Source organism: Carcharhinus amblyrhynchos, chromosome 1 (genome assembly GCF_965287045.1).
Source record: "Carcharhinus amblyrhynchos chromosome 1, sCarAmb.v2.hapA, whole genome shotgun sequence".
In the NCBI taxonomy this organism is placed as follows: Eukaryota; Metazoa; Chordata; class Chondrichthyes; order Carcharhiniformes; family Carcharhinidae; genus Carcharhinus; species Carcharhinus amblyrhynchos.
In genome coordinates, this window is record NC_137324.1 from 176663737 (window position 1) to 176683796 (window position 20060).

The following is a 20060-nucleotide window of genomic DNA, read 5'->3' on the forward strand; positions in this document are numbered from 1 at the left end:
GTGCTGCCACAGGATTTACTCCGGGACTAGACAGAATTGATTCTGTGCATATGACTATGTGAAACCATCCATAAACTGAAACTTGTCCAAAACTCTGTTGCCAATGTCTGCATTCACAGCCAGTCCCGTTCCTCCATCACCACCACACTCACCAACCTAGCTTAGCTAAGAGCAAGCAAAGTGTCCCTTTTAAAATTCTCAGCCTTGTTGCCAAATCTCTCCATGGCCCCGCTTCCTCCGTCTCTGGAATTTCCTGCAGACCTCCCCACCCCTCCCGAGGAATCTGCACTCCCTGTTTCTGATCTCTCTTCCATCCCTAATTTCAACTGCTCTGCAGTTTTTGTTAAGAATTAAATAAAATTTACAACTCTGAAGCAGACCAAACTGGCTTACTTCCTCCTTCATTCCATCCTATCCTATCAGCATCTCTTTCCATTCCATGCTCCCTCATGTATCCATGCAGATTCCCCTGAAATGTATCGATATTATTCACCTCAATCACTCCCTGTGGGAGCAAGTTCCACGTTCTCACCATTCACCAGATAAAGAAGCTTCTCTTCAATTCCCAATTGGATCAATTAAGGGCCTAGTGGTATTATCGCTAGACAATTAATCCAAAAACTCAGTTAATGTTCTGGGGACCCGGGTTCAAATCCCGCCTCAGCAGATGATGTAATGTGAATCCAATAAAAAAAACCTGGAATTAAGAATCTACTAATGCCCAGAAAATCATTGTCGATTGTCAGGAAAAACCCATCTGGTTCACTAATGTCCTTTAGGGAAGGAAATCTGCCACCCTTACCTGGTCTGGCCTAGATGTGACTCCAGAGCCACTGCAATGTGGTTGACTCTCAACTACCCTTTGAAGAAGGGCAACTAGGGATGGGCAATAAATGCTGGCCAGCCAGCGACGCCCATGTCCCACAGATGAATAAAAATGTGCGACTATCTCAGTGCAGCACAGTGGCACTGCTGGCTCACAAAGCCATGGGACCCGGATTTGATTCCAGGCTTGGGTCGCTATCTGTGTGGAGTTTGCACGTTCTCCCGTGTCTGTGCAGGTTTCCTCCGGGTGCTCCGGTTTCGTCCCACAGTCCAAAGATGTGCGGGTTAGGTGGATTGGCCATGCTAAATTGACCCTTGGTGTCAGGGGGAACTAGCTGCAATAAATGCAAGGGGTTATGGGGATAGAGGCTGGTTGGGATTGTGGTCGGTGCAGATTTGATGGGCCAAATGGCCTCCTTCTGCACTATAGGGATTCTATGATTCTACGATTTCATATCTGTGGTCACCAGGTATGGTCTCGCCACAAGTGGAAACGTAGTCTCCACATTTACCTTATTAAAAGCCGTACATGACTTTAAACAACTCTGCCATGTCATTCCTCAACCCTCTCTTCTCTGGAGAAAAGAGTTCATCGAAGACTGGTTGCTCGTTAGACCTTGATCTTACCCAGACCCATTCCACATGCTGCATTGCCTGGAGGGCCTTATTGCTACCGCACTGTCAGCAGAAAGTATTATTAAGCATTATTAAGATTTAGTAGACTGTAGAGCAGCAGAGCTGTCAAAGCCTACTGGCCATTTTCCCATTCTTTCTTACATATCCACACTACCTATAGTCTATTCTAGCCAATAAATATATCTGCGGACAGGTCAGGCAGAGATACCAATAACAGTCATTGGATGTGACGGCTGGGATGTTGAAACTGTCAGGAGCACTGTGCTTAAAGGTGGAGGGAATAGCTGATGACATTCTCGGATGAGGATTACAGAGCTGTCTGCAGCAGATAATAATGATTCATTAACATAGTAAACTGTATTATTTATTTTATTCACCACTGGATCAAAGTCGAGGTATCTTCTCCAAAAATCAAGGGCAACTGATGTAGACATCACAATTCCTAAAATATTACAAATGAGTCTGACACAAAGGATCCATAATTTAAAACAGAAAATCAGGGGGAATAATTCTTCCGAAGGAGATTTTCTAGAATTCTATTAGGCAATTTCAGTTACACAGGGAGATCCCAGAAGCTAGCGTTGTTCTCTTCAGAGCAGCAGCACAGTGGCACAGTGGTTAGCACTGCTGCCTCACAGTGCCAGACTTGGGTTCAATTCCCGGCTTGGGTCACTGTCTGTGTGGAGTATAGACATTCTCCCTGTGTCTGCGTGGGTTTCCTCGTGTGCTCCAGTTTCCTTCCACACTCCAAAGATGTGCAGGTTAGGTGGATTGACCATGATAAGTTCTTCCTCAGTGTACCCGAACAGGCGCTGGATGTGGCGACAAGGGAAATTTCACAGTAACTTCATCGCAGTTTTAATGTAAGTGTATTTGTGACTAATAAATAAATAAACTTTTGAGCAGCGAAAATCAAAGAAAGATTTAATTTGCTTTAGTCTATTAGTGTCACAAGTAGACTTACATTAACACTGCAATGAAGTTACTGTGACAATCCCCTGGTTGCCACACTCCGGTGCCTGTTCGGGTACACTGAGGGAGAATTTAGCACGGCCAATGAACCTAATTCGCACGCTTTTAGGACTGTGGGAGGAAACTGGAGCACCCGGAGGTAACCCACACGGACATAAGAACATAAGAACATAAGAAATAGGAGCAGGAGTAGGCCATCTAGCCCTTCGAGCCTGCCCCGCCATTCAATAAGATCATGGCTGATCTGTTGTGGCTCAGTTCCACTTTCCCGCCCTCTCCCCATAACCCTTAATCCCCTCTCTTATCAAGAACCCATCAACCCGCTTCTTAAAAATATTTAGCGAGGCAGCCTCCACCACTTCAACGGGCAGAGAATTCCAGAGATTCACCACCCTTTGAGTGAAGAAGTTCCTCCTCAACTCCGTTCTAAACCGCCTCCCCTTTATCTTGAGGCTGTGCCCCCTAGTCCTACTGTCTTTTTTGAGCGGGAAGAGTCTCTCCACCTCTATCCTATCCATCCCATTCATCATCTTATACGTCTCAATGAGATCTCCCCTCATTCTTCTAAACTCTAACGAGTACAAGCCTAGTTTATTCAGCCTCTCCTCATAGCTCAATCCCCTCAACTCCGGTATCAGCCTAGTAAACCTCCTCTGCACTCCCTCCAGGGCCAAAATATCCTTGCGCAGGTGCGGCGCCCAAAACTGCACACAGTACTCCAGCTGCGGCCTCACCAATGCCCTATACAGCTGCAGCAAGACCTCCCTACTTTTATATTCAATCCCCCTCGCTATGAAGGCCAGCATCCCATTCGCCTTCCTGACCACCTGCTGCACCTGCAAGCTGGGTTTTTGCGACTCATGCACAAGGACCCCGAGGTCCCTCTGCACCGTCGCCTGCTGCAGTTTTTCGCCACGTAAGTAATAGTCCTTCCTACCATTCTTCCTACCAAAGTGGACCACCTCACACTTGCCAACATTAAATTCCATTTGCCATTTCCTGGCCCATTCGCCCAGCCTATCTAGATCCTTCTGCAGACTCTCCACACCCTCCGCACAATTTGCCTTTCCCCCAATCTTGGTGTCATCAGCAAATTTCGACACCCTGCACTCGGTTCCCTCCTCCAGATCATCTATATAAATGGTAAATAGCTGAGGCCCCAGCACCGACCCCTGGGGCACCCCACTAGTCACCAACCGCCAATCCGAATAGCACCCATTGACCCCCACTCTCTGCCTCCTATTTGACAACCAATCCTCTATCCACGCTAACACCCTACCCCCAACTCCATGTCCCCTGACCTTCTGCAATAACCTCTTGTGAGGTACCTTGTCAAACGCCTTCTGAAAATCCAGAAAGACCACATCCACCGGCTCTCCTCTATCCACTGCCCTAGACACATCCTCATAGAACTCCAGTAAATTTGTCAGACACGACTTCCCTTTAATGAAACCGTGTTGCGTCCGCCCTATCAAGCAATTCCCTTCAAGATGCCTCGCAATTTCCTCCTTAATGACGGATTCTAACATTTTACCTACCACAGACGTTAAACTAACCGGCCTATAATTCCCCGCCTTTTGCCTGGCACCCTTCTTAAACAACGGCGTAACATTAGCCGTTTTCCAATCTTCCGGCACTTCCCCGGAATCCAGCGACGTCTGGAAAATAACCACCAAGGCATCCACTATAACCTCCGCCATTTCTTTCAGAACCCTCGGATGCATTCCATCCGGTCCTGGCCACAGGGAGAATGTGCAAACTCCACACAGGCAGTGGCCTGAGGCCAGAAATTGAACCTGGGTCCCTGGCACTGTGAGGCAGCAGTGCTAACCACTGTGCCACCGTGTCATCCCAATGTTCCAAATTCATGACAGGTCTTGACAGAGTAAATCACAAGAAACCCTTTCAACTGGTAAAGGGGATCACAGGTACAAGAGCACAAGAGCATAAAAAGTAGGAGCTGAAGTGGACCATTCGGCCCGTCAAGCCTGGTCCACCATTCGGTACGATCATGGCTGCTCTTGGGCTTCAGCTCCATTTTCCTGCCCATTCCCCATATCCTTTAATTCTCCGAGACACCTGTCTATCCCAGCCTTGCATGTGTACTGCAATGGAGCATTCTCAACTCTCCGGGGTAGAGAATTCCAGGGATTCACAATGCTTTCTTCTCACGTCAGATTGAAGATACATTGGTAAAAGGAACAGAGGCTGGGGGAGCAGAGCTCTCTTTAAGCAGCGGTTGCTGTGATTTGGAATACATTAGCTGAGCAGATAGTCGAAGCAGGCTCAATGGGAACTTCCAGGCTGAATATGCATTTAAAAATGAAACACTTCTAGGGCTCTGGAGAATGGAGAGTGTCACTAATTGGATAGCTATTTCAAAGAAATACTGCAGGCTTCTTGGGCCGAATGGCCTCTGAGCGTGCTATAAGGTTCTAAGAATAGCTTAGTGATGCTTTATCTCTTCATTTCATTAAACCATTCATGTTTGTCTGTGAACTAAAAGACACAGGGACATATTCTTCAAAGGGCAGAGAGATAAAATCATAGAATCCCCGTTGTGAATTTTTCAACATCCTTTCAGGAGGCAGCGTTCCAGGTTTCCAATTCCCGTTGTGTGAAGAAGTGTTTCATAACACCACCCTTCAATAGCCTTCCACAGGGGTTAAAAACCCGCTTTCCCACCACAAAATAAGATCAAAGTTTGAGGCTAGCACCCGTCCAACTCGGGAAAGTGCCTGTTAGTCTTCACTAACTGTCATTGTTTTTGGGAACACCATTGGCCAACAGTTACACATCAACAGAACATTACATTCATTCACAGATTAAGGAGTTGAATTGGTCGCCATGTAACGTCCATATATGCAGCGGCTCCAAGCCAAAGAGTTTGGTAAAAAGAAGACTTCAGTGTTTGACAGAAGACCAACTTTTACAGATGCACTATAGAAAACATTTTTTCTGGTTGTATCACAGGTTGGTATGGGCTCCTGCTCTGCCCAAGACCACAAGGAACTACAAAAGGTCGTAAATGTAGCCCAATCCATCATGCAAACCAGCCTCAATCCATTGACTCTGTCTACACTTCCCGCTGCCTCGGCAAAGTAGACAGTGTAATTAAGAACTCCACACATCTAGGACATTCTCTCTTCCACCTTCTTCCATCGGGAAAAAGATACAAAAGTCTGAGGCCACATACCAACCAACTCAAGAACAGCTTCTTAGAACATAAGAAATTCTTCCCTGCTGCTGTCAGACTTTTGAATGGGCTTACCTTGCATTAACTTGATCTTTCTCTACACCCTAGCTATGACTATAACACTACATTCTGCACTCCCTCGTTTCCTTCTGTATGAATGGTATGCTTTGTCTGTCTTGTATGCAAGAAACAATACTTTTCACTGCATGTTAATACATGTGACAATAATAAAATCGAATCAAATCAAATCACTGCTTAACTATTAACTAAGTACAGGAAAAACTAAATTTGTACTTCAATCCCTTCAATGAATTCTAAAATTGCACCTACGCCTATGTGGAAGGGGTTCGATAGGGAACTGAACAGTAAAGATGGTCACTCATAAATCCAACTGAAGATTGAGAAGAAATGTCTTTACCCAATGAGCGGTGGGAATATGGAACTCACTACTACAGGGGGTAATTGAGGGGAATAAACTGGATACACTTAAGTGGAAACTAGATGAACCCATAAAGTAATAGAAGAATACAATGACAGAATGATATGAAAGAGGTGGGAGGAAGTTCATATGAAGCATAAAACAGCTGCATGAGCCACTTGGCCAAGTGTTTATATACTCTACACAATTCTATGTGATTCATACGAGCAGTTAAACTTGCCTGATTATAGTTCAGTTCCAGTCTTATACAAAATTGTTTCCACAGAATCCTACAGCAGATGGAGGCTGTTCGGCCCATCAAGTCTGCACCAGCCACAATCCCACTCGGGCCCTATTCCCATAACCCCATGCATTTTATCCTAGCTAGTCTCCCTGATCCTAAGGGCCAATTTAGCATGGCCAATCAACCTAATCCGCACATCTTTGGACTGTGGGAGGAAACCAGAGAACCCGGAGGAAACCCACACAGACACAGGGAGAACAAGCAGACTCCAGACAGGCACAGTAAGAATTTCACAACACCAGTTTAAAGTCCAACAGGTTCATTTGGTAGCATGAGCTTTTGGAGCACGGCTCCGTCATCTGATGAAGGAGCAGTGCTCCAAAAGCTCGTGCTACTAAATAAACCTGTTGGACTTTAACCTGGTGTTGTGAGACTTCTTCCTGTGCCCACCCCAGTCCAACACCAGCATCTCCACATCATGTCCACACAGGCAGTGACCCAAGCTGGGAATCGAACCCGGGTCCCTGGCTCTGTGAAACAGCAGTGCTAACCACTGGGAATTCTTTTGCTTACAAAAATACCCCTTGCCATTCTGAGTCCTTTCATTTAGTACAATGATGCATCCAAAGCTTTGTGTGACAACAACAGTTTGAGACAGTTGGCCAAACTTACAACGCCTCGAGCGCTTACATGGAGCAGCACCAGTGACCCAATCAAAAGCAGTGGTTTATTTGTACATCTGGCAAATGTTCGTCATTTCGCTGTGCGTCTTTCTTTCAGAGCAGAGGTACATATTGCTTCCCATTCCACCTTGCCCATCTTTCCCATCTGTTCCTTTATTTCTGATGCTAAGTTTATTCTTTCCACTACCACTTTGGTTCATCTCACCTGCCTGACCCTTGTGTTTCATGCTGGTTTTAGGCTGACTCCTGCTGCTGTCTCTCTTTACATCAGGGACAATTCTCTTCTGGCTGCTCTCTTCACTGCACGCAGTCCTTGCCTATTGTGTTAATCCACCTCCCTTAAGTACCATAAATTGAGATGAGGAGGTTGTAAATTCAGGACCACTTAATCTTGGGACACCCAGAGGCATCCTCCATTCCTCCAGATCCAGCACTCATCCCAACATGTACAAATGCAAACACCCAAGGGCACTCTTTCGATGGGTTTTCTTTTAATGCTTGTTCCTCAGTTCACCTTTCAATCTACAGATCTCACCAAGTCCTGGTACAACAGTAACAACTTGACTTCATAAAGCTTCTTTGTTTGATTTGATTTGAATTATTATTGTCACATGTATTAACATACAGTGAAAAGTATTGTTTCTCGCATGCTATCCAGACAAAGCTTACCGTCCATAGACAAAGAAAGGAGAGAATGCAGAATGTAGCGTTCCAGTCGCAGCTAGGGTGTAGAGGAAGATCAACTTAGGGCGAGGTAGGTCCATTCAAAAGCTGAATGGCAGCAGGGAAGAAGCTGTTCCTGAGTCAGTTGAAGTCTTGAGTTTAACACAGTAAAACATGGCAAGGTACCTCTAAGAATATTGAGGCTCTAGACTATAAAAATAGGAAGCATTTGTCAGGTATAGGTAGCAGGGGTCAAACGAATCCCTTGAAGGGTATAGGGGGTATAAAAGTATACTTAGAAGGGAAATCAGGAGGGTAAAAAAGGGACACAAGATAGCTTTGGCAGAGAAGATAAAGGAGAATCAAAAAAGATTCTATATATATTAAGGGCAAAAGAGTAACTAGGGAGAGAATAGGACCCCATAATGATCAGTAATGTTGTCTATGTGTGGAGCCACAGGAGGTGGGTGAGATCCTAAACAAAGCTTTCCCCTCAGTATTTACCACGGAGAAAACACGGAAGCTAGGGAACTCAGGAAAGTAGATAGTGATGTTTTGAAAAGCGTCCACGTTACCAAAGAGGAGGTGCTGGAGGTCTTAAAACACAAAGGTAGATAAATCCCCGGGACCTGATCAAGTGTATCCCAGGACACTGGGGGAAGCTAGAGGAGAAACTGGAGGTCCCTAGCGAGGTATTTGTATCATCAACAGCCACATGTGAGATGCCAGAAGACTGGAGGGAGGCAAATGGCTTCTTGTTGTACTGTAACTTTTCTATGGTTCTATGTTGGAGGGCAGCACAGTGGCACATTGGTTAGCACTGCTGCCTCACAACCCCAAGGATCCGGGATCGATTCTGGTTTTGGCTGATTGTCTGTGCAGAGTTTGCACTTTCTCTCCGTGTCTGCATGGGTTTCCTTCAGATGCTCCAGTTTCCTCCCACACTGCAAAGATGTGTAGGTTAGGTGGATTGGCCAGCTAAATTGCCCCTTAGCATGCCAAGATGTGTTGGTTAGATGGATTAGCCATAGTAAATAGGGTGGATAGTGAGAGCCTTTTTCCTCGGATGGTGATGGCTAACACGAGGGGACATAGCTTTAAATTGAGGGGTGGTAATTATAGGATGGATGTCAGAGGTAGGTTCTTTACTCAGAGGGTAGTAAGGGCGTGGAATGCCCTGCCTGCAGCAGTTGTGGACTCACCAACTTTAAGGGTGTTCAAATGGTCAGTGGATAGGCATATGGATAACATTGGAATAGTTTAGGTTACAGGGTCATTAGATTGGTTCCACTGGTCGGTGCAACATTGCGGGCCGAAGGGCTTGTACTTCGCTGTAATGTTCTATGTTCTAAATGTGTAGGTTATGGTGATAAGGTGGGGGAGAGGGCCTGAGTAAGGTGCTCTCTGTCAGAACATCTGTGCAGACTTAATGAGCCAAATGGCCTCCTTTTGCACCGCAGGGGTTCTAATGATTCGATGGTTGTCTTTCCTGAACTCGGGATGTTCCAAAGAGTTTCAGAGCCAGTGAAGTACAATGGATTTGTTAAATGTGCATGTTAAATGTGTCACCATGGTACATGGCAAGTAAAGTAAATAGTAAGACATCCAGAGATGTGTAAGTTAGATGGATTAGTCACGGTAAATGCATGGGGTAGCGAGGATAGGATGAGGCTGGTGGGCCTGGGTATGAAAAAAAAGTTTATTTCTTAGTGTCACCAGTAGGTTTACATTAACACCACAATGAAGTTACTATGAAAATCCCCTAGTCACCACACTCCAGCACCTGTTCAGGTACACTGAGGGAGGGAGAATTTAGCATGGCTAATGCAGCTAACCGGCATGTCTTTCGGACTGTGGGAGGAAACCGGAGCATCCCAACGAAACCCACTCAGACACAGGGAGAACACGCAGACTCCGCACAGACAGTGACCCAAGCCGGGAATGGAACCCGGGTCCCTGGCACTGTGAGGCAGCAGCGCTAACCACTGTGCCACCGTGCCAGCGCTCTTTCGGAAGGTCGGTGCAGACTTGATGGGACGAATGGCCTTCTTCTGCACTGTACCGGTTCTACGGTTCCTTTATCTGCAGGTTAATGCAAAGCACACAGCCAGGTCCCAGATAATGCCACTCTTTCAAACTGCTGCACTCTGCAAAAATGGTATTTTACAGCAAAGTGAAAATGAAATTGAGCATTTAATTACACAGTGGTCTATTCAATAATTCCAGAAAAGAGTGAGTAAGTCTCCTGAAACAAACAATAAACTGACAAATAGATCCAACAATTAATGGTTTGCCACAGCTGTTGTCATTCAGATTTTGAGGCTTCTTAATGGAGGAATCCAATCAGTCAGTGCAGCTAAAGTGGTTAAACTCACTTTAGCATGTATCATTACAGACACAATAGCAGCTCATTTACCATCTGCTTAGTGTTGTGGGCATGTTTCAATTCTTACCTAATAGTGCATTAATAGCGCATCATCGTAAAGTACACAGAAATTGACCCCTTTGAACCCAGATGTCTGTGACTGTACAGCCCACGTAGAGTGCCATCATCAAGAATTACAGCTCTCGTTAACTCTTGTCTTTACTTGCACACAAGGTCTCGGCAACGAACAAGGAGAGGAAAGTACAGAAAGCCAAGACCGCCATGGAAGGAGCGGGCGCAGAGTTAAGGAGATATGAATTACGCTCGCGTGGGCTCAGACAGAAAAATAAAAGGGGCGAGCGACAAAATAATTCATTCAAAAGTTCTAATAACAGCAAACACAGAGTTTTAGCCTAAAAGCAATAATTTCATTAAACTGTTTCTTCTCATGCAGAAACAAGATCCCTGAGGGCTACAACCTTATTATAAGTGCCCGAGTCCCTGCTGCATTCATCATCATTCACATCTACACTTTCAATCAGGTTTCTAATAACAAAGTGATATTTTACATGATATCCTATCTCCAAGCAAAACAAAGAAGTGACATTCAAATAGTTATTCTCATCTCGCGCCCCGTTCGACATTTAAGAACTTAGATCAGGCATAAGACAGCACAACACTTTTAATTTCTCCCAGTCTCTGCGTGGATTTCCTCCCACAGTCCGAAAGACACGCTGGTTAGGTGCACTGACCATGCTACACTCTCCCTCAGTGTACCTGAACAGGTGCCAGAGTGTGGCGGCTAGGGGATTTTCACTGTAACTTCATTGCAGTGTTAATGTGAGTCTACTTGTGACACTAAAAAATAATTTCTTTAAAACAAAACCTACTCCACCATTCAATAAAATCATAGCTGGTCCTCTAGAATCATAGAATCCCTCCAGTGCAGAAGGAGGCCACTCTGCCCATCAAATCTACACCAACAACAGTTCCACCCAGGTCCAATCCCCACTTAGTTACCCTCTCTTAGTTAATCTTTCTAATTTATCACATCCCAGGACACTAAGGGTTAATTTAGCATGTCCAATCAACCTAACCCACACATCTTTCAGACTGTGGAAGGAAACTGGAGCAATCGGAGGAATCCCACGCAGACACGGGGAGAATGTGCAAACTCCACATAGTTCTCCCCATATCTGCATTGGTTTTCTTCAGATGTTTCGATTTCCTCCCACAATCTGAAAGATGCGCTTGTTAGATGCATTGGCCACGCTACATTCTCTCTCAGTGTACCTGAATAAGCGCCGGACTGTGGCGACTTGGGGATTATCATAGTAACTTCATTACAGTGTTAATGTAAGCCTACTTTGACTAATAAATAAACTTAAACTTAAAAATATGGAGACTCCGCACAGACAGTGACCTAAGCCAGGAATTGAATCCGGGTCCCTGGCGCTGTGAGGCAGCAGTTCTAACCATTGCACCATTGGGCTGCTGAGGTGAGAATTCTACTACTGAACAAGCAATGCATCAAACAAAACTCAAACAGATCGCCACCACAGCTGAAGCTCACACTGAACTTCACTGGTTTAGATAAACAACTCACAGTGCGATACCCACACTCCTATTATCACTGACCCACACATTGACCCACACACTGACCTACCCCCCACTCCCACTGACCCACCCCCCCACTCCCACTGACCCACATACTGACCCCACTCCTACTGACCCACACTCTGACCCAGACACTGACCCACATACTCATTCCTAATGACCCACACCCCGACTCTCATGACCACACACTGAGCCACACACTCATTCCCACTGACACACACACTGAGCCACACACTGACCCACACACTCATTCCCACTGACACACTGAGCCACACACTGATCCCACTGACCCACGCACTGACCCACACACTCATTCCCACTGACCCACACACTGAGCCACACACTCATTCCCACTGACCCACACACTGAGCCACACACACATTCCCACTGACACACACACTGATTTCACTCTGACCCTCACACTCACTCTCATTGGACAATGTGAACATATTCAGACCAAATGTACACAGAAGTCGTGTTGTCAGTTCCACTCGGCAGTTACTGTTGATTCCGACTTTTTGGCAGTTTTGTGGGTTTTAAGTGGGTTTATTAAAAATATCGGATCTGACAGTGATTGTAGATATCCGGTTAATGAACTGTTCCAGTTGGTACAGTGCCAGTTTACACAAGCTTATCATCTCTCATACTTTGATACAATTTGATTCCTCTCAAACCAGTGGAAACAATGACCTGAAGGGGCTGAATGGCCTCTTCTAGACCAATGCCATAAGTTCACTTCAATCTCCCAAGGCACAGAGTTGCTTTTGGAAGGTACTTACCAGGAACAGTGTCATCCAGAGTCAATAACTGGAATAAGGGAGAGGCATTCCTTCTAAAGGAAATACATTTTAGGTGAAGCAATCAGTAGATGAGGTACCAACACATTCCCAGCACTGTCAGAACATCAATTCATTGGAACACCTCATTCATCACCATCACAACTGTGCAGCGAAAGAGAATGAAGAACATACTTCTTTGGAAAGTTATTTGGAAAGTGTCTGCCCATCCCCTCTGCCTGTACTGGACTTACTCTTACAACTTGTCTTATAAAGTCTGTTTGGGGGGTGTCTGCCGAGTATTCTCTCTCTGCTCTTCTTATCAGCTGTAATTGAACTTACAGCATCCAGTGTTCTTTTACGGGCTGTGGGCACTGCTAGCTTGGCCAATGTTTGATGCCCATTCCTAATTGCCCCTTGAGAAGGTGGTGGTGAGCTGCCTTCTTGAACTGCTGCAGTTCATGTGGTAGGTACACTCACAGTGCTGTTTGGGGTGGAGGGGATCTCACAGAGTATTGTAAAATTCTAACAGGGTTAGACAGGGTGGATGCAGGGAGGATTTTTCCAACAGTGGGGATGTCCGGAACCAGGGGCCACAGTCTGAGGATTCAGAGTAGACCATTTAGGATGGAGGTGAGGAGATATTTCTTCACCCAAAGAGTGGTGAGCTTGTGGAATTCATTACGACAGGAAGTAGTTGATGCCAAAACACTGAATGCATTCAAGAGGTGACTGGATATAGCACTTGGGGTAAATGAGATCAAAGGTTATGGGGATAAAGCAGGATTAGGCTACTGAATTGGACAATCAGCCATGATCGTGATGAATGGTGGAGCAGTCTCAAAGGGCCAAATGGCCCCTCTTAATCCTATCTTCTATGTCTCTATGTATGAGTTCCAGGATTTTGACCCAGCAACCGTGAAGAAACAGCAATATATTTCCAGGTCAGGATGGTGAATGGCTTGGAAGGTCACTTCCGGATGGTGGTGTTCCCAGGTATCTGCTGCTCTTGTCCTTCTGGGTGATAGCGGTTAAGGGCTCAGAAAATGCTGCTGAAGGAGCTTTGGTAAGTTGTTGTAGTGCATCTTGTAGAGATGCTGCTGTGTGTCAGTGATGGAGGGAGCGAATGTTTAAGATGTGAATGTGGTGTAAGTGAAGCAGCGCTGCTTTGTCCTGGATGTTGTGGAGATTCTTGAGTGTTGTTGTTATTCATCCAGGTAAGTGGGGAGTATTCCATTAAACTCCTGATTAGTACCTTGTAGATAGTGGACAAGCTTTGGGGAGTCAGGAGGTGAATTACTCATTTCAGGGTTCCTAGTATCTGACCTGTATTTATAAGACTGATTTTGATTTGATTTGATTTATTATTGTTACATGTATTAACATACAGCGCTAGACAGACAAACCATACTGTTCATAGAGAAAGAAACAACAGTGCAGAATGTAGAGTTACAGTCATTGTTAGGGTGTAGAGAAAGATCAACTTGATGTGAGGTAAGGTACAGTATTAATGGTCAGGTACAGTATTAATCAAACTGAACCAGGTTACAACTCTTACATATACAGTACTAAGGAATATTATAAATTAAAATTTTATGGTTTTATTTGCTCTTCTGAAATGCTGTCCAATTCTATATTCAGTGATATGTAAACGTGTTTGACCATGGAAAGATTTTAATTCTGCAAACTACAATAATTATGTGTACAGAGCTTCAATTGGACTTAAAACAAAAACCTTTACCCTCAGAAGCAGCAACATTCCAACATTCAGAGTGTGTTTTACATTAACCGCATTGCTAAAGATCTTTTTCTCTCCGTGTGTTGCTTCAGTGTAACTGTTGTTACAAACTGTCATTAGATAGGCCAATGTTAATATGATTTCTTTAAACCACCTCTCACTGTGCAGCGGCTAAGTGTTTGCAATGCGACTAATGGTTTTTGCTACTTTCGCTGCTTTGCATTAACATTACCACTGAACCTTGACACAAACATGGTTTTTCAAAATAGATGTCTTGTCTAAAAGACATATTTCTGATTATTCCATCTAGATGTGACACTGAAACATGCATTCAGAATAGCCTCTGGGTCAAGACAATTCTAAGGGTCTGATGAGTATTTAACTTTCACCCCAAGGCAATTCTAACTTACACTTTTTGGGTAGAATTGGACCTCAATATTCCCTTTTTAAGGGCACAAAATGGGTGCAATGAGACCTGATTGTTATAACTGAGATCCTGCAGCCTCAAGGACAACCGGAAAACCTCTCCTTCAAAATTGGGCTGGTCTGTGTAGCCTCTGAGTCAAGCGTGGAGTCCCTTCCATACGCAAAAACCAAGGCTTCGCTTCTACTTTGGGAGAAACTGTTCCCATTACAAGAAACACCAAGAACCAGACATGGATTGAAGGTGAATGGTAAAAGTGTGAATGGTTCCATGAGGGTGTGCTGAAGGCAGGTCCAGTTGAGGGTTTCTGAAGTATTTTGAGCCTTGAGGGAAAACATTGGACTTGCTGAGTTGCTGATACGGTGAGGCAGCATGAAAGCAATGGGTCAAATGGCATCCTTCTGTATTATAGCCATTCTATGATTCTATTTAAGGCCCCCCACAACAATCTGGACAAGTCTCAGAAGACTAAGGAAATTTGGCATGTCAGCTATGACTCCCACCAACTTTTACAGATGCACCATAGAAAGCATTCCTTCTTGTTGTATCACAGCTCGGTATGGGCTCCTGCTCTGCCCAAGACGACAAAGAACTACAAAAGGTTGTAAATGCAGCTCAATCCATCACGCAAATCAGCCTCCCATCCGGTGAACCTGCCTACACTTCCCACTGCCTCAGCAAAGCAGCCAGCATAATTAAGGACCCCACGCACCCCGGACATTCTCTCTTCCACCTTCTTCTTTCGAGAAAAAGATATAAAAGTCTGAGGTCACGTATCAACCGACTCAAGAACAGCTTCTTCCCTGCTGCTGTCAGACTTTTGGATGGACTTACCTTACATTAAGTTGATCTTTCTCTACACCCTAGCTATGACACTACATTCTGCACCCTCTCGTTTCCTTATCTATGAACAGTATGCTTTGTCTGTATAGCCCGCAAGAAAGAATACTTTTCACTGTATGTTAATGCATGTGACAATAATAAATCAAATCAAATCAAAAAGGACTCCTCAGCTGTTGCGTATAAAAGCAAACGTTTTTAATGCACATTTTCACAAAAGCCAGTCAGAGCAGTTATTTCACTGTCATTGTGAGTAAAGCTATTCCCTATTCTCCTTGCTGCCCACCCCAGCCCATCCCCAAGCTTCGAGAACAATGCCAGTGGGAGAAAGAGGCTGACATTCACACCCTGCTTACACGCAAATTGCCTGCGAAAGCACCACTTGTACTGGCAGCCTGGGCACTAACGAGGCCCAATTTCAGGCCAATCTGAAAATGGACCCAGGTGACTTTTTTTGCCCCTTTAGGTTTCGGACGCTAGTCGTAAATATGAAAAGTGTGCAAAAAGATGTCTTTCACACCAGACACTTTAAGCAAAAGAAACTGATGCCTCTGACAATGGACTCATTGTCGGGAAGAACATAAACTGGGTACAAATTCCACTTTCCAACACTTTGAAATGAGAATCTAACAGGCAAAACCAACATGGTCTGGAATGTTGCACTCAAGGAAGAGTATGGATCCTTGCTCCATTGGAGGCGGGAGATTCACTGAATGGAGTGGGCCAGGAACACAAGTAACTGCAGTAGGTGAAGTGTAGACTAACTAATTACGTTACACGCCCTCACACCTACCAGGTTTGTCTTCGCTTTGTCGAGCTATTTTGACGTTCCTTGGTACCGTAGTGAGGAAAGAGTTGCACGTAAATTCGCTTGAAGCGCCCTGTCCCCTGCCTTGCGTTCTCTCGTAGGACCAATGTACATCATAGGAACCTGGTGCTGGGTTATTCTGAAATAACAACAGACACTTAGCTACTCACATGGGAAAAAAAACACATTTTCCTTTACAGTTAACTTTATGAAAATGACAGCGTATATCGGAAGAAGGGAGAGACAATTTAGCCCCTCAAGAGGTTTTGTTGCAATTGTACACGGTGTTGGTGAGGCCTCATGTGGAATATTGCAGACAGTTTGGGTCCCCTTACCTAAAAAAGGATGTAGTAACGTTGGATGTGGTGAAGGAGATTGACCAGGCTTATTCCTGGGATGAGATGGTTGTCCTATCAAGGAATGCTAAATACCCTGGGCAGGATTTTCAAGCCCAAAACTGGAAAATCCTCTCTAGTTAATAGATCTTTGCATGGTCCGTCACCCGCCCACTACAGTTCCCGTGGTGGGCAGGACAGGAAAACTCCCCCCTCTGGGTCTGTATTCTTTGGATTTCAGGAGAGTGAGGGGTTTTTCAAACATTTGAGATCCTGAGAGAGCTTGACAGGGTAGGTGGTGAGATGTTTTCACTAGAGGGAGTCTTGAATAAGGGGGCATCGCTACAAGATAAAGGGCTAGTCAAAGAAGCATACAATCCCTACAGTACAGAAGGAAGCCATTCGGCCCATCGAGTCTGCACCGACCACAATCCTGGCCAGGCCCTATTCCTGCAACCCTGCACATTTACCCTGCTAATCCCCCGACACTAAGGGGCAATTTAGCATGGTCAATCCACCTAACCCGCACATAAGAACCATAAGAAATAGGAGCAGGAGTAGGCCAACTAGCCCTTCGAGCCTGCCCCACCATTCAATAAGATCATGGCTGATCTGTCGTGGCTCAGTTCCACATTCCCGCCCTCTCCCCATAACCCTTAATCCCCTCTCTCATCAAAAACCCATCAACACGCGTCTTAAAAATATTTAGCGAGGCAGCCTCCACCACTTCAACGGGCAGAGAATTCCAGAGATTCACCACCCTTTGAGTGAAGAAGTTCCTCCTCAACTCCGTTCTAAACCGCCCCCCCTTTATCTTGAGGCTATGCCCCCTAGTCCTACTATCCTTTCTGAGCGGGAAGAGTCTCTCCAACTCTATCCTATCCATCCCATTCATCATCTTATACGTCTCAATGAGATTTCCCCTCATTCTTCTAAACTCTAACGAGTACAAGCCTAATCTATTCAGCCTCTCCTCATAGCTCAACCCCCTCAACTCCGGCATCAGCCTAGTAAACCTGCTCTGCACTCCCTCCAAGGCTAAAATATCCTTGCGTAAGTACGGCGCCCAAAACTGCACACAGTACTCCAGCTGCGGCCTCACCAATGCCCTATACAGCTGCAGCAAGACCTCCCTACTTTTATATTCAATCCCCGACTGTTGCGAAAAAAACCGGAGCATCTGGAGAAAATGCAGTCATTTAAAATTGAGGTGCATAGATAATTCTTCTCACAGAAGATGGTGAATCTGTAGCATTCTCTGCTCCAGAGGGAGGTGGAGGCTGGATCATTGGAAGCATTTAAAGTGAAGGTGGATAAGTGTTAGATAGATTGAGGAATAGAGGGCTATGGGGAAATGGTACAGAAAAGGAGTTGAGGCCGACATTGGTCAACCATTGAATGGTGGGACAGGCATTAAGAGCCTGGTGCCCTAACCTGCTTCTAGTTCTTTAATTCTTATGTTCGAGCCAGTTCCGTCATTCAAATAGATCACAGTTGATCTGTATCTTGACTCCAGCTACCTGCTTTGGTTCCATAACCCTTGCAAAAGCCTATCAATCTCAATTCTGGTATTTTAATTTAAGCCCTCACCTCTTCTACTCACTGATTAACAACGGCCACCAACTGAGCAATTCCGCAACCTCTTTGTAGTTTCACCCCACTCCCTACCTCCAAGTCCTGCAACCCTCCCGGATCTCTGTGCTTCTCCAGTGCTGGTCTCTTGTACATTCCTGATTGAAATCACTCGACCACAGGTGCCTCCAGCTGCCTGGACCCCAAGCTCTGAAACTCCCGCTCTGCCTCTCCACCTCTCTCCCTCACTTCCCTAAAGGCCACCTCTCTGACTGACTACACTGATCATCACTAGTTCTGATGGCTCCTTCTGTAACTCAGTATCAACTGTAAAGAGTCTTTGACTGTATTATACTAAAGCAAGTTGTTGCTGTTTGGAAATGGAACAAACTACACAGAGCAGCAGTAAATATTATTCTATCTGATTAGATTGTCACTTTGTCAAAAAAGCGAAACTCGTGTAGAATTAATGATTTGTCTTTAAGCTAAAAGTCACTTTCTTATTCAACAATTGCAAGCAAGGTCTGTTAGACTTATTCACACACACACGCGCACACACACACACACACACAAACACACACACAATATAATTTGTATTAATGGTGCTCAGTGAATTGTACTTTATAATTACTGGTCAGTGACGGAGAAATTTTAAAGCAGCTTATTTAATTTTGATCAGCTGATAATTACCATGCGGCTCATGAGTGAGAGAGAAAGGGGGACACTAAGAGAGAGAGAGAGGGATACTGAGAGAGAGAGAGAGAGAAGGGGGAGATACTGAGAGTGTGAGAGGGATACAGAGACAGAGAGAGAGGGGGAGATACTGAGAGAGAGAGAGATATTGAGAGAGAGAGACAGACAGAGAAATACAGAGAGAGAGAGAAAGGGGGATACTGAGAGAGAGAGAGAAGGGGGAGATACTGAGAGAGAGAGAGAGAGAGAGAGTCAGAGAAATACAGAGAGAGAGAAGGGGGGATACTGAGAAAGAGAGAGAGAAATACTGAGACAGAGAGAGAGTAGAGAGAAATAGAGGGAGAGGAAGACTCATGAAGAGAAAGAGAGACACACGCTGAGACACAGGGACAGACAGACATTGAGAAAGAGGGAGCCACAGAGACAGACAGACAATGGCAAAGAGAGACAGGCAGAGACAGAAAGAGACAGAGACAGAGAGAGCCAGAAAGAAACAGAGGCATAGGGGAGTGAGCGAGACATTGAGAGTCAGAGAGACAGAGAGAAACAGAGAGACTGACAGACAGACAGACTGAGATGGACAGAGAGACAGAGAGAGCCAGAAAGAAAAAGTCATGGGGAGAGAGAGACAGAGAGAAACAGAGAGAGGCAAAGACAGAGGGAGAGAGCCTGGTCATGAGGGAAGAAGTAGCGAATGAAGAAATATAAAGAAGGTAACATTCACTATTTCTGGGGTACAGGAAGTGGGGATTAGTGGATGAGTAATCATTATAACCCACCACTCCCAGGTTTACCCGGCTGATTCCAGGGATGGTGGGACTGATGTTTGAGGAGAGGTTAGGATTGTTTTCACTGGAGTTCAGACAATAAGGAGGGATCTCATAGAGATCTATAAAATTCTAACAGCTCTCAACAGGGTAGATGCAGGGAGGATGTTCCTGATGGTGGGGAGTCCAGAACCAGGGGTCACAGTCTGAGGATTCAGGTTAGACCATTTAGGACAGAGGTGAGGAGACATTTCTTCACCCAAAGAGTGGTGATCCTGTCGAATTCATTACCACAGGAAGTAGTTGATGCCAAAACATTAAATAAATTCAAAAGACGGCTGAATACAGCACTTGGGGCAAATGGGATCAAAGGTTATGGGGAGAAAGCAAGATTAGGCAATTGAGTTGGATGATCAGCCATGATCGTGATGAATGGTGGAGCAGGCTCGAAGGGCGGAATGGCCTCCTCCTGCTCCTATCTTCTATGT

The 20060-nt window shown here is 45.2% G+C and overlaps 1 protein-coding gene across 1 annotated transcript in view; it reads right to left on the reverse strand.

The window, feature by feature from the left end:
• The window catches only part of stpg2 (sperm-tail PG-rich repeat containing 2), a 327666-nt gene that overhangs the window by 138339 nt on the left and 169267 nt on the right, over nucleotides 1-20060 (reverse strand). Inside the window, exon 11 of the mRNA XM_080200232.1 lies at nucleotides 16191-16344. Within this exon, the coding sequence (XP_080056358.1) occupies nucleotides 16191-16344 (154 nt within the window). The remainder of the gene's footprint in view (nucleotides 1-16190; nucleotides 16345-20060) is intronic.